The sequence below is a fragment of the Phyllostomus discolor genome, chromosome 6 (assembly GCF_004126475.2).
Source record: "Phyllostomus discolor isolate MPI-MPIP mPhyDis1 chromosome 6, mPhyDis1.pri.v3, whole genome shotgun sequence".
In the NCBI taxonomy this organism is placed as follows: domain Eukaryota; kingdom Metazoa; phylum Chordata; class Mammalia; order Chiroptera; family Phyllostomidae; genus Phyllostomus; species Phyllostomus discolor.
Genome location: NC_040908.2, coordinates 171,567,249 through 171,579,013, shown reverse-complemented (window position 1 = coordinate 171,579,013; position 11,765 = coordinate 171,567,249). Strand labels below are relative to the sequence as shown.

General features: G+C 61.7%; 2 protein-coding genes across 2 annotated transcripts; one reads left to right on the top strand and one right to left on the bottom strand.

Moving 5' to 3' along the window:
* The first annotated feature begins 531 nt into the window (after positions 1-531).
* LOC114499172 (interferon-induced transmembrane protein 3-like) lies at positions 532-1,814 on the top strand. Its single transcript, XM_028515107.2, has 2 exons — positions 532-1,037; positions 1,531-1,814. Exons 1-2 carry the CDS (start codon positions 852-854, stop codon positions 1,672-1,674), a joined length of 330 nt encoding a protein of 109 aa, XP_028370908.1. The 5' UTR covers positions 532-851; the 3' UTR covers positions 1,675-1,814.
* Positions 1,815-4,358: 2,544 nt separating this feature from the next.
* On the bottom strand, positions 4,359-5,493 carry LOC114499173 (interferon-induced transmembrane protein 2-like). Its single transcript, XM_028515108.2, has 2 exons — positions 5,160-5,493; positions 4,359-4,608 (listed from the first exon to the last, which is right to left on the bottom strand). The coding sequence occupies exons 1-2, from the start codon at positions 5,343-5,345 to the stop codon at positions 4,420-4,422; spliced, it is 375 nt and encodes a 124-aa protein (XP_028370909.1). The 5' UTR covers positions 5,346-5,493; the 3' UTR covers positions 4,359-4,419.
* Positions 5,494-11,765: the final 6,272 nt, after the last annotated feature.

Sequence of the window (11,765 nt, the reverse complement as noted above, 5' to 3'; positions counted from 1 at the left end):
CTGCGGACGGCGACCAGCACAACTCCACCCTCCCATCCCCACGGAGCAGCGTCCGGCTCCTGCAAGGCACCGCCCTCTCCCGGAGAAGGGGTCCCGGCCAGATCAGGACTCGTCCTGCCCCCTCCAGCTGGTCCTGTGACCACCCCCCGCACCTGGGCTCCACTGAGGGGCAGCAGGGCGGAGCAGACAGGGGCTTGCACAGCCTGCCGGCCTGCGCTTCCAGGCCATCGCCAAATGCCCCGTCCCACCACAGCTGCCTCCTGGTGTCCACACGTGTCCTCGGTCACGGGGACCCTGCTGACCCCCTGGGGGGACAGGCCACAGGGGCTGGTTCCTGGGCTGCACCCACGAGGCACCCAATGCCACCTGGAGCCTGGACGTCAGAGGGGGACCTGTGACAGCAGAGGAGGGGTGAGCTGTGGGGGCCGGGCTGCCCCTGGGCTGGAGGGGGTCTGTGTGACCACTTGCAGGGGCCCTGCATGGGGACTGGGGAGGGGGCAGGAAGGGGGGCCTCCGGGCAGGAGAAAGCCCCAGGACCCACCGCAGCCCCGAAGGAGCCACAAGAGCCATCCTGAGTGAAGGGGCAGGAAGCAGCCGTTACCCTGCAGGCTGCCCTGCACTCTGTTCTCCTGTCAGCTGACACTCGTGGGTTTTTCCGCCTTCTCGTACCCAGTGAAATCAACAATTTTGAAAACCCTAGGAAATAGACACTCCTGAGAAATCAGAACTACCCCGGAAAGGGAGGGGCCTCGAGCTCTGTCCCAGCACCTAAAACCACACTGCTCAGGGCTCCGCTTCAGGAAGCTTCCAGCTTCTTCCCTTGAGACCACACCTGCTCCCCAGAGCCAGAGATGATCAAGGAGGAACACGAGGTGGTCATCACAGGGGCGGACCAGGGCCCAGGACCCGTGGTGTCCACCGTGGTCAACATCCAGACAGAGCCCGCTGTGCCTGACCACATCATCTGGTCCCTGCTCAGCTCCATCTACTTCAATGTCTTCTGCCTGGGCTTGGTGGCATTCTCCTACTCCATAAAGGTGAGTGGGTGTGTGTGGGCCCCCCCAGGGGTCCTCCTGCCCACAGGGCTCCGGGGTGGGGAGCCCTTGGGTGTGTGCACATGTGCCCGTACAAGTCACAGAGAGTCTGTACTGGGGACATGGGGGTGGCAGGGTCAGCCCTGGTCCCCAGGACTCCAAGTAATTCCCTACTGACCATGCCAGAAATTAGCTCTCTCAGTAAGAATAAAGTGGTTCCCACACCCTGACCGCCTGTGGGATGTGGCCAGCAGAGGGGCCGCAGGGCAGGGGGAAGAGGTGCCCCGGGACCCGGGAAAGGCTGAGAGGCTCTGAGGGAGGGACCCCCTGGCCCTGACCTGCTCAGGCTCCAGGGAACAGGCAGAGGAGGGTCCTGATCTGGCTGAAGGGCAGGGGGAGGGCTCTGGGCAGGGACCAGAAGGGCAGGACCTGAGTCACAGCCGCTGGCTCTCCCCAGCTCCGCTCCAGGCCCCCCTGACCGTCTCTCCTCCCCCAGGCCAGGGACCGGAAGAGGGTGCATGACATGGCTGGGGCCCAGAGCTACGCGTCCACCGCCAAGAAACTGAACATTGCGGCCGGGGTCTGTGGTCTCATTCTGTTCATCATCTTAATTGTAATTAAGGCAACTACCCGGCAGTAACTATTCAGGACAGTTGTTACAACGTCACGAAGAGTTAGGAGGCTTCTGCTGGCTGCCCATAGCCTGAGGCGGTCACCTCTTCACAGCTGTTCATGTGCACGTGCGTCCCCGACCGAATGCAATAAAGGACATGCACCTGACAACGTTGTGCTCTCACCTGGGGAGGGGTCCCGTGAGAGTCCCAGCCTGTCCCTAAGCCTGAGCCCACCCCACACCCGGTGCCACCTGCTTGCTGCCCTGGCAGTGGGTGGAGCTTCTCCTCAGGCCTTACCTGCGCCTGGACCCCAGCTGGGGCAACAAAGGGAAAACTTAGGGGTGGGGTCCCTCCTTCCCAGAGGTCTGAGCCCCGACCCAGGATGGGAGCATTTGAGGCACAGAGGCCCTGGTCCAGAGCACCCTCAGCCCTGAACACCCCCATCAGCCCCAGAAGGCAGCAGGGCGCGTGACTCCGGGAGTCCACAGGTCACCTGGCAAGACAGCCCTGGGTTTCCCTGCTCTTCAGGTGGAAGACAAACCCAGCCCCGACCTGGACGAAAGCCCCCTGAACTGGAAGTCGGCTCCGAACCTGGTTCTCTCAAGGCTTCCAGATGTCGGGCACTAAGGGGTAGCCAGGGCAGACCCAGCCCACAAGCAGTGGGACAGCAGGGTTGGGAGCTGGGCCCGCCCGGACTGCCACTTCCTCCCTGTGCGCAGGGCCCCAGCTGTGGACGCTGCACACCCTCAACCCCACCTCCCTTCTGCCCGCAACCGCAGCGCACTAACGCTCCGGGGCCTGGCCGGCTGGGGACCTGAGGATCAGCCATAGGATCTCAGGCTGTCCCCGGCGGTCCCACGTCTGAGCAGGAGAGGGGTCAGGCCAGGGAAGATGGTCCTGCACAGGGCACGCTGGCAGACCAGCCTCCCTGTGTCCCGAAAACACTGGCATAGACGTGGGGAGGGGCTCCCGGGAGGGGAGGGGAGGGGGGAGGAGAGCCCCGCAGGGACACCAGTGAATCCCTCCCCTAGGTCTGGCCCCGCCCACACGCGTGCACCGCCCATTTCTGTTCGCCCGCAGGCTAGGCCCCGCCCCTTCTGGCCCACCTTCGGGTCCCACAACCCTGTGAACCCAGGCTGGAGACCACCCCACCTACCATCCTGGAAACGCCCACCTGGGTGAAGGTGACCCTCGTCCACCCACATTCCAGGCGGAGATGCTGGGGCGGCTCCCAGGACTCGGGGCTGTGGGCTGAGCCGTGGGGAGCCCAACGGACGGCACTCGGCCCCTTCGGACGGGCCTGCACTGCGCCTGCGTGAAGCCGCAGGCGCCCGCGCAATTTTCCCAAAGCTCCGGAGCTCGGCTGGTCTGCGGGCCGCCCCAGAAGGTGTCCGGCCTAGCGGCGCCTTTGTCCCAAGTCGCCGCCGCTCAGACGCGGGCCGCTGCAGTGCTGGGTGCACCTCCTGACCGGTGCCCCGTAGAAGACGTACTACCAACCCCGGGGGGAGGGGGAGGGACGGGGTCGCAGTCACGTGAGGGCGCCCCTCCCTTGTCCTCCCTTGTCCTTCCCTGGGCCTGACCCCCTCCTGCTCAGTCGTGGGACCCCTGGGGAAGGGGCGCCCTCCTGATAGGCAAGGCCTATGGCAGACACAGCACAGCCCTCTTTAGGCCGCGGTCTCGGGGCTCCACACGGGCTGGAACAGGGTGTGGGGGGAAGGGGGCCAGGGTCAGGATCTTCCTAGTGTGTGTGCGCCAGGACCCAACAAGACCACAGGGGGGAGAGGGGCTGCCCCCCAGGCCACAGCTAGCAGGACTGACCTCACCCCACAGCTGGAGCCCAGACAAACCCAGGTCCCCAAAGGGCAAGGTTCATGGGGAGACGGGTTCACCCCCCACACACCAGCCTGTGGCCCCCCGACTTCCTCAGCCTCTCCGTGGTGGCTGCAGGGTCTGCAGGCAGGGAACGGGTCAAGCTGAGGACAGCCCCAGGCCCCATGTGCATCAGGGGCCCTGGAAAAAGCTCCCACCCCACGCCTGGGGGTCCCCAGAGGCTGGGGGGCCCTTCCCGGGCACTGGCAGAGGCTCCAGCCAGCAGGCCCAGCCTGTTTGGTGGGAGGATTTGGTCCTTCCTCTCAGGGTTTCTGTCCGTCAGGGCTGCCTGCTCCGTCCCTCCCTGGTGCCAGCACACCTGTGCTGCTGTCCCCTGAGGGGGAGCACAGACAGAGCTGCTGGCTGGGGGAAGCACAGCCATGGCGGGACCACCCAGGAGGGGCTGTGGGGCCGGGCTCCACCCTGCACGGGACCTGCAACCACCATGGCCTCCCAGGGCACCAGTCTGTAGCACTCACCCCTGCTCCCAGCCAGCCCGGGGTCAGGGAGGCTTGTCCTCAGGGCCCAGGGTGAACGGGACCCAACCCCCCTCAGATCAGGGCTCAGATACGGGGAAGGACCAAGCCCCTCCCTGGGGCCCTGTCCCAGCTGCTGCTCCCAGCGGGAGACCAGAAACCAAGGACATCTGAGAAAGAGCTGGGCCCCCCTCAGAGCAGCAAGCAGGTGGGCCAGGGCGTGGGTGGTGGGCTCAGTCTCAGGGGCAGGCTGGGCACTCAGCAGGGGCAGCGGCCCAGGAAATATCGGCATCATCACATCCAAGGGCACTTTATTGGGTTCAGTGGGACAGCTTCGTCCGTGCACAGCGCTGTGTGGAGGGGTGGGCGGCGGGGGCAGGGCCGGGAGGGGTGGGGAGGACGTGGTGCCCCGGCCAAGGGCAGCACCTAGGAGTAGCCTCTGTGGTTCTGCCTGGCCACCGCTGCTGCAATGGTGACTGCCTGCAACACCACCACAACAATGCCCACTACGATCACAAGGATGCCCAGGACCAGGGCTGCGATGTTCAGGCACTTGGCGGTGGACGCGTAGCTCTGGGCCCCAATCATGTCGTTCACCATCTTCCGGTCCCTGGACTGGGGGAGGAGAGACGGTCAGCGGGGCCTGGAGCGGAGCTGGGGAGAGCCAGCGGCTGTGACTCAGGTCCTGCCCTGCTGGTCCCTGCCCAGAGCCCTCCCCCTGCCCTTCAGCCACATCAGGACCCTCCTCTGCCTGTTCCCTGGAGCCTGAGCAGGTCAGGGCCAGGGGGTCCCTCCCTCAGAGCCCCTCAGCCTTTCCAGGTTTCCCAGGGCACCTCCTCCCCCTGCCCTGGCCCCTCTGCTGGCCACATCCCACCAGGGGTCAGGGTCTCTGGGGTTTTCATTTTTCTGGACCAGACGTGAGGTCTGGGTCTGGTGTGTGAAGGGCCTGATTTCTCCAACTGGGATGGAAAGGAGAGGCCCCTGGACACGGTGCAGACCCTCCCAAAGGCAGCGTGTCCGTGTAGCCCCCTCAGACTCTCCCAGGGAAGGAGCCCCCACCTGACCCACACCCACACACACTCAGGAAACTGCTCCTGCTGTGAGTCCACAGTCCCCAGGGCCCTGTGGGCAGGAGGATCCCTGGGAGGGGGCCCACACGCACCCACCTTCACGGAGTAGGCTAATGCCACGAAGCCCAGGCAGCAGATGTTGAAGTAGATCGTGTTGAACAGGGACCAGACAATGTGGTCGGGCACGGCCATCTCAGGCTGGATGTTGACCACGGTGGACACCACGGGTCCTGGGCCCTGGGGAGTCCCCCAGTTCGCCATCTCCTGGTCCCTCTTGATCATCTCTGGATCTGAGGAGCCGGTGAGGTCTCAAGTGAAATAGGTAGAAGCTTCCTGAAGCAGAGCCCAGAGCAGGGTGGTTTTATGTGCTGGGACAGAGCTCGGGGCCCCTCCCTCTCCGGGGTAGTTCTGATTTCTCGGAAGTGTCTATTTCCTGCAGTTTGTGCATTGGTAAATGGGGTGGTGCCGCGGTCCAGCTGCAGCTAGGTCCAGGGTCTCCTGGAAGGTGGGTAAGGTGTCGGCGATGGGAGACAGACGGCAACACACCTCAGAGGACAGTGATGCTCTGTTCTGTTTATTGCAAGTACAAGCAGGTTTTTATACTTTCATTTTTAGCAGTGATTGACATTTGCAATTAGGTAAAGCAGAAAAAAAACATTAATACAAAGGTAACCAGGAAAAATACAAAAATTCCCATAGATTCAATTATATTAAACAAAGATTATTATAACCACGAGAGCCATAAATCAGACAATTAGAAATAGCTGTACGTACAGAGTTTGAATGTCTTATTGTTTATTAAAATTCTCAGAATTTGTCATGGGGCAAAAGGATACGCTAAATTGAACAGAGGTTATAGGAAATTTATTATAAGGCCTTTGTGATGTCTAACTTACCTATTTATCTTTTCTGTCTAAAATATTTCTCTATGCACCATGGACTCTAACTCCCTGGTAACTGTTTCTACGTGCTTAATTTATAATAGTTAACCAGCTTTTCTTATTTCTTTGCCTGTCTAATTCTATTTGATACATATTCCTATTCAAGGTAAAGGCGGGGCTGTTACTTCAACAACTTTTAGACATTCAGGGGCTATTTCATTAGAGGGGATTTTATTCTCTGGTCAAGAAATTATTTTATACAACTTCATTGGAATTATGCAAATCAATAAACCTGAGATACAGATAGCTGACAATCCCACCACCTTTTAATCTCCAAAACAAACAGGTAAGGAGAGATAAGCAGGAAATTCAGCTACAGTAAACTCTTTTTATTTCTTAGTTAATAAACACCAGGGAGGTCTGCTTCGAGCTAGCCTTTCCATGAAATTTAGATTATTATAAGGCACTTGGACTCCATCCTTATTGACCATTCTAATGCCACCCTCATTATATGCTCCTGTATAAGGCAATGGGAGATCTGGAACCCTCTGGAGACCATTAGCTCCTTTTGGGGGATACCACAATTTTGCCAATAATCTAATATGCTACCCAGGGGTATCCCTGGGCTGTGGGTAAGGGTCTATATAGTTTTTTCTTGTTTTCTAGAAAGATCTTTGTATCTATGGGTAAGGAACAGGCGTGGGAAAGTCCACCAATAATTCAACCTATTGTAACTGATTTATGAATTCTTATATGGGAACAACCGGGGATAATTTCTTACTCAGGTTTATAAACACTTTATTTAAAACAATCTGGGCATGATTCAATAGTCTAGGGAGAACTAGTTGTCCCTTCAGAATTTCCCTCAAAATCAATCATTGACTCTTTTCGAGCCTCTTTCTTCTCATGTTCTGTTCTTATGGGAATCAGGGTACAAAGTAAGACCCTGATTGATATTAGCAAGGAAATTATTAAAAGCAACCCCCAGAAAAATTACCGCCCCCCTTTGTATGCCACGCTCTCTTCCAGGAAGATGGATTCCTTGAATGCCCTCTTTCCACGTTCAGACCTTGTCAACAAACATGGTTGGAAGAGGGCGTGGCAGGGTGGTGCCCGGGAGTACTGAGGAAAGGAGTGTCTGATAGACGTTTATGGGCCCCATTCTGCAGGGTGGACCCAGTGTCGCTCTGCCCCAGGTCCCGCAAGGGGCCCCTCCCAGGTGAACAAACAGGGGCCCTGGGTTCCATCTTCGCAGGGAGATCTGCTGAGCATGTACTTAATCGGATTGGATAGGCAGACTGCCTTTGTCTTATTTTTAATTTTAACATTATATGTTACTTTTTTCCTTGGCGGAGGTCGCCACAGCGGGTCTGTGACTGGCACTGTCGCCAGCCCCAGGTGGGGCCTCGTCACAGCTGCTGGGTCCCTGCCTCAGACCCGGGTCGGGGTGTGGGTCTGCAGCCCGGCGTCCACCCTAAGGACAGCGTGCAGGCGGCTGGGACGCTCCAGTCTGGAACCTCTGACCACATTCGGCGTGCGTGGCTGCGTCCCCGTGGGCTCAGAGCCACGGGCGAGGGGCGCAGGGCAGGGGCCCTGTGTCTGAGGAGCCAGGCCTCCAGGGGTGTGGGGCGGGTGGTGCTGCCCCGGGGCACTGTGCTCTGACCTGGGGCGTCGTCCCCAGCTCAGGCACGTGGTCCCCAGAGAGCCGGCAGAGCCTCACTGTGGGGGTCTCGTTATGGCCATTTTCAAGTTTTTCTGAGACCTCAGAAGATTATCTTCAAAAAAAGGAAACAGATGGTTTAGTGAGGATGTCAGGAGCAGGCTGTGGGGATGGGGTGCTGGCTGTGTCATCCAAGCGCCCCCACTCCCGCCGCCAGGCCCGCGTGGGGCCGCCGCTGCCAAGGCTCCCCACACCCCGACCGCGACAGCCTCTGTATGGACTCAGGCGGGGCCTTCCCGCCCTCCTGAGATGCCGCCACCCAGTTTGGGGAGTCGGTGTGGAGGACCAGCTCACACAGACCTTGTGGGGCCAGGTCCGGGGTGGGGGTGGGGTCCTTCGCAGCTTCAGCGCCCACAGGTTCACACTGCTGTGGGCCGAGGACAGTGGCCGTGGTCGGCAGCCCAGGCCCCGACTCTTTGGGGTGTTGGCCTGGGAGCAGACCCGCCGGCCCCACAGTCCACATTTCTCCCCTGGGGTGGATGTCTGTGCTGTCCTCCCGCGGGTCCCACGGCCACGCTGTGCCGTGGGCCAGGGCGAGGCGGCTGCCCAGATTCTGGGGCAGCACCTCCCGTGGGCCGACTGTGGGCCCCCTGACTGCCGCACGCTGAGCCCAGCCTGTCCTGTCAGCCACGCGGGGTTGGTTCCTCCTCCCCGAGGTTCCCGGTCAACTTCTCTGACCCACTGCTCCCACCAGGTGCGGCCCGTCGTCCTGTCCTCACCGCTCCAGACACCGCAGCTCTGCCAGCTCCCTGGGCTGCCCCGGCCACTGCCCCGCGGCTGGTGTCACTCTGGCCGGTGTCGTTGGTGCAGAGACAGCTTCGTGTGCCCGGCACGGCCAGGGTCTCCCGGGAGGGGCTGGTGCTTTTTGGGTCTCGCTGGAGAACTGTTTTCCCGAGTCCAGAGCAGGGACCCAGCCTTCCGTGGCGTCTCCTGGCCTGCCGGCAGTGCTTCAGGGCCCCTCGGTGACGCCGGGCCTCGCCCCTGCAGCGTGAGTGACGCTCCGCTCTCCCACACAGGTGCTGGCTGACGTGTGCAGCGACAGCTGAGCGCCACACGGAGCGCGAGTCCACAGCTCTGCCAAACTCCCTGCCTGTTCCCGCCAGGGGTCTGCAGCGCCGACGGGCGGACCCCCGGCGCTGTCGCCTGTGAGGGGAGACCGTTTGGCTTCCTCTTTACACACTTGCCCGGCTCAGCGGCCACACTCGGGCCTCCTTCCCGGGGAGGTGCCGGGGGCCCCCCCGAGTCCTCGCCCTCCCAGCGTCTCCCACAGACACCCGGCTGCCCTGGGCGTGGCAGGGGCCCCTTCCTCTTTCCGAGCAGCTGAGCCAGCTTCCTGAGGACAGACCATGAGTTTCCGGGGATGCTTGTCCGGTGTCTGTTGGCATGACCCCACGCATCTGCATCTGTTAACGGGGTAACGTGTGAGCACTCCTTGGGAAGGAGCTTGTGGTTCTGGGAGGAAGGAGGAACACAATTTACTGCCGGGAATGGAGGGGCCAGAGGGATGAGGCCCCCAGCTCGCCCTCCCCACCCCCGCCCCCAGCTGGCTCCCCCTCGGCCCGCCCTCTCTCAGGTCCTCTGTGCGTCCACTTGGCCTCCTCGCGTCACAAGGCCAAACAACAGCCCACCCGGTTCGCACCCCCCTGATGCTGAGTCCACAGTCCCGGCCACCACCTTACCCAGCACAGCTCCACGCTGTTTCCCAGGCCCCGCCACCCCAGGGCCCGGTCCAGACGGGGGGACAGCCCCTGTGCCCAAGCCTCCTGGGATTACTCCAACCAGCCCATCCCCAGCGACTTCCCCAACCTGTCTGTCCTTCCCCTCCTCCTGCCCCCCAGCCCAGCCGGCCCCACCTTCCCCTGGCCGTGGCCCTGCGGGACCCGCCAGGCCCTCCTTTCCAGGGCTCTGGGAGTGACACTGAACTTGTGGCTCGGTGGCAGTGACTTCTGTGTCCTCACTCGGTCACCTTCAGGCATGAAGATCAGGCACAAAGCGTGCCTTTGGCGCAGAGCTGACGGCGCAGGTGCAGGCCCCCTGGGGGATGGATGCGGCCCTGCGGCACGGAGGGGCCGTGCGGAGGCAGAGCCAGCCGGGGCCCTCGCTGGGCCCCCCCCCCCCCCCGCCAGCCCAAGCAAGTGCTGCCGACCGCACACGGCACACAGCACACGATTGGAAATTATTTTGAAACACGAACCTTGTGCATTGGACTCGATCACATCTCCTGCTGCTCTGGGTGCAGGAAGCTTCCCGTGTGCCCTGAGCAGTGCGGGCGGCCCCGGGGCTGAAGGAAAGCAGATCCCAGTCAATTCCTCCAGACAAAAGGCCTCCAGGGCCGGCCCGACCTTGCCGGCAGCAGGGACCGGCTCCACGGCAGGCCGTTTTCCCCAGACGGACAGACGGGGCTGGGGTGGGGGACTGGAGGTGGTGCTCAGGCCCTAATGGGGCAGAGCTCCCCTCGCCTTCCCGCCGCTCCCCTCCTGCTGTGCGGCCGGCCCCTAACAGCCCCCAGACTGGTCCTGGGTCCACGGCCAGGGGGTGGGGACCCCTGCTCCAGGACTTCTGGGGGACACGGTGTCAATTGTCGCACACCGAGGTGACCTCTGAGTAAGCGGCCAAACGAGGCAGCAACCGGTATTATGGGATGGATCGGGCAGCTGATGAATGAAAACATTATGTTGTTCTCCACACTTTGTGTGTTCGAGGGATTTCTCTGAGTTTTAAACTTATAATTTGTCTTCTTTTCCCTCACTCTGAGTAAACACTCCCTTTTACACCAACTTTGTTTCTGTGAGTTTGTGCTCTCTTCTGCAGAGAGCGAAGGACGAGGTAAGCTTGGTCCCCCCACACACCCCCAGGCCCCCCGGGGCCAACTGGGACAGACTGGAACCTGCCCTGGCCTGCCTCCCGCCTGGGCGATGGGGCTGGCGGTGGCCCAGAGTCCAAGGTCAGCAACACCAGGGAGGAGCCCTGGCAAGTGGTTGTAACCGTGGAGCTCAGTAGGCCTGCGGGTCACGGGGGAGGGGCACCCATCCAGTGTCAGAGGTTGACAAAGTCTCATAGGATCCCACCTGGAGGTGGCCGCCCTCGGCACCCAGCGCCTGGCACCCAGCGGGCCCGCTCCACAAAGTTGCTGCTGGGGCTCACACCCCAAGGTCCGTGGGCTCGCTCGCTCGTTCATTCAGGAAGGGTTGGCTAGCCCTCAGGCAGGGCGGCCGGGCTGGGTGCAGGACAGGAAGAGCCCAGCTCATCAGGGCTGAGCCTGAGGCGCCCCCTTCTGGGGAAGGAGCCAGACACAGTGCCAAGCACAGGCTGGGCTCTGGGTCTTTGGCTGTCCCCACGGGGACAGCTGGCGTTGGCTGGAGACGAGGTGGTGGTCACAGTCGGGTGGGGGAATGTCCCCAACATGTTGGGGGTGGAGGGCAGGGATGTTTCGGGGCTCCCACAGTGCCCGGGACAGGACCCCACAGAGGCCGGCAAGCCCCAAACATTGGTAGTGCCAGGCGGTTACCCTGGGGACCGCAGACCGGGTGCTGGCCCAGGGCGGGGAGGCGCCTGGCCCGGCGGTCTGGGCTTGCGGGGCCCCTGCAGCACCAGTGCGGCAGGCAGGGCGTCTGCTCCGTGTCACAGAGCAGGGACTGGGTGCTGGAGGACGGTGTGCACGGGGCGGCCGGGCCAGCGCCACCGCTCAGCCTGCGGAACGCTTCCCAAGGGCCAGGGGCTTCTCCCTTCCGCAAGCGCCGTCTTTCTGTGTCCGATTGGCTCTCCCCAGCATTCGGAAGGAAAGGCGCTCTCCCCCGTTGCACAGACACTGGGCCAGGGCAGCACAAAGCCACAGGCTGCCCCCAGGTCCTGCGTTTTCCTGGTGACTCCACAGCACCCGCCTTCCGCCAGCTCCCTGGACCCCAGACCCCAGGGCCCCTGACCTTATCTGAGTCGAGAAGTCCAGGTCCTGGGGACCTTCCAAACTGCCCCGCACAGTTCAGACTCAAGGCGCAAGGCAGTTTGGGGATCTCCAAGGAACTATCACTGGGCTAATTAGAAAGCTTTCCCAGCCCTGGCTAGTGTAGCTCAGTGGATTGAGCACAGGCTGAGAACCAAAGA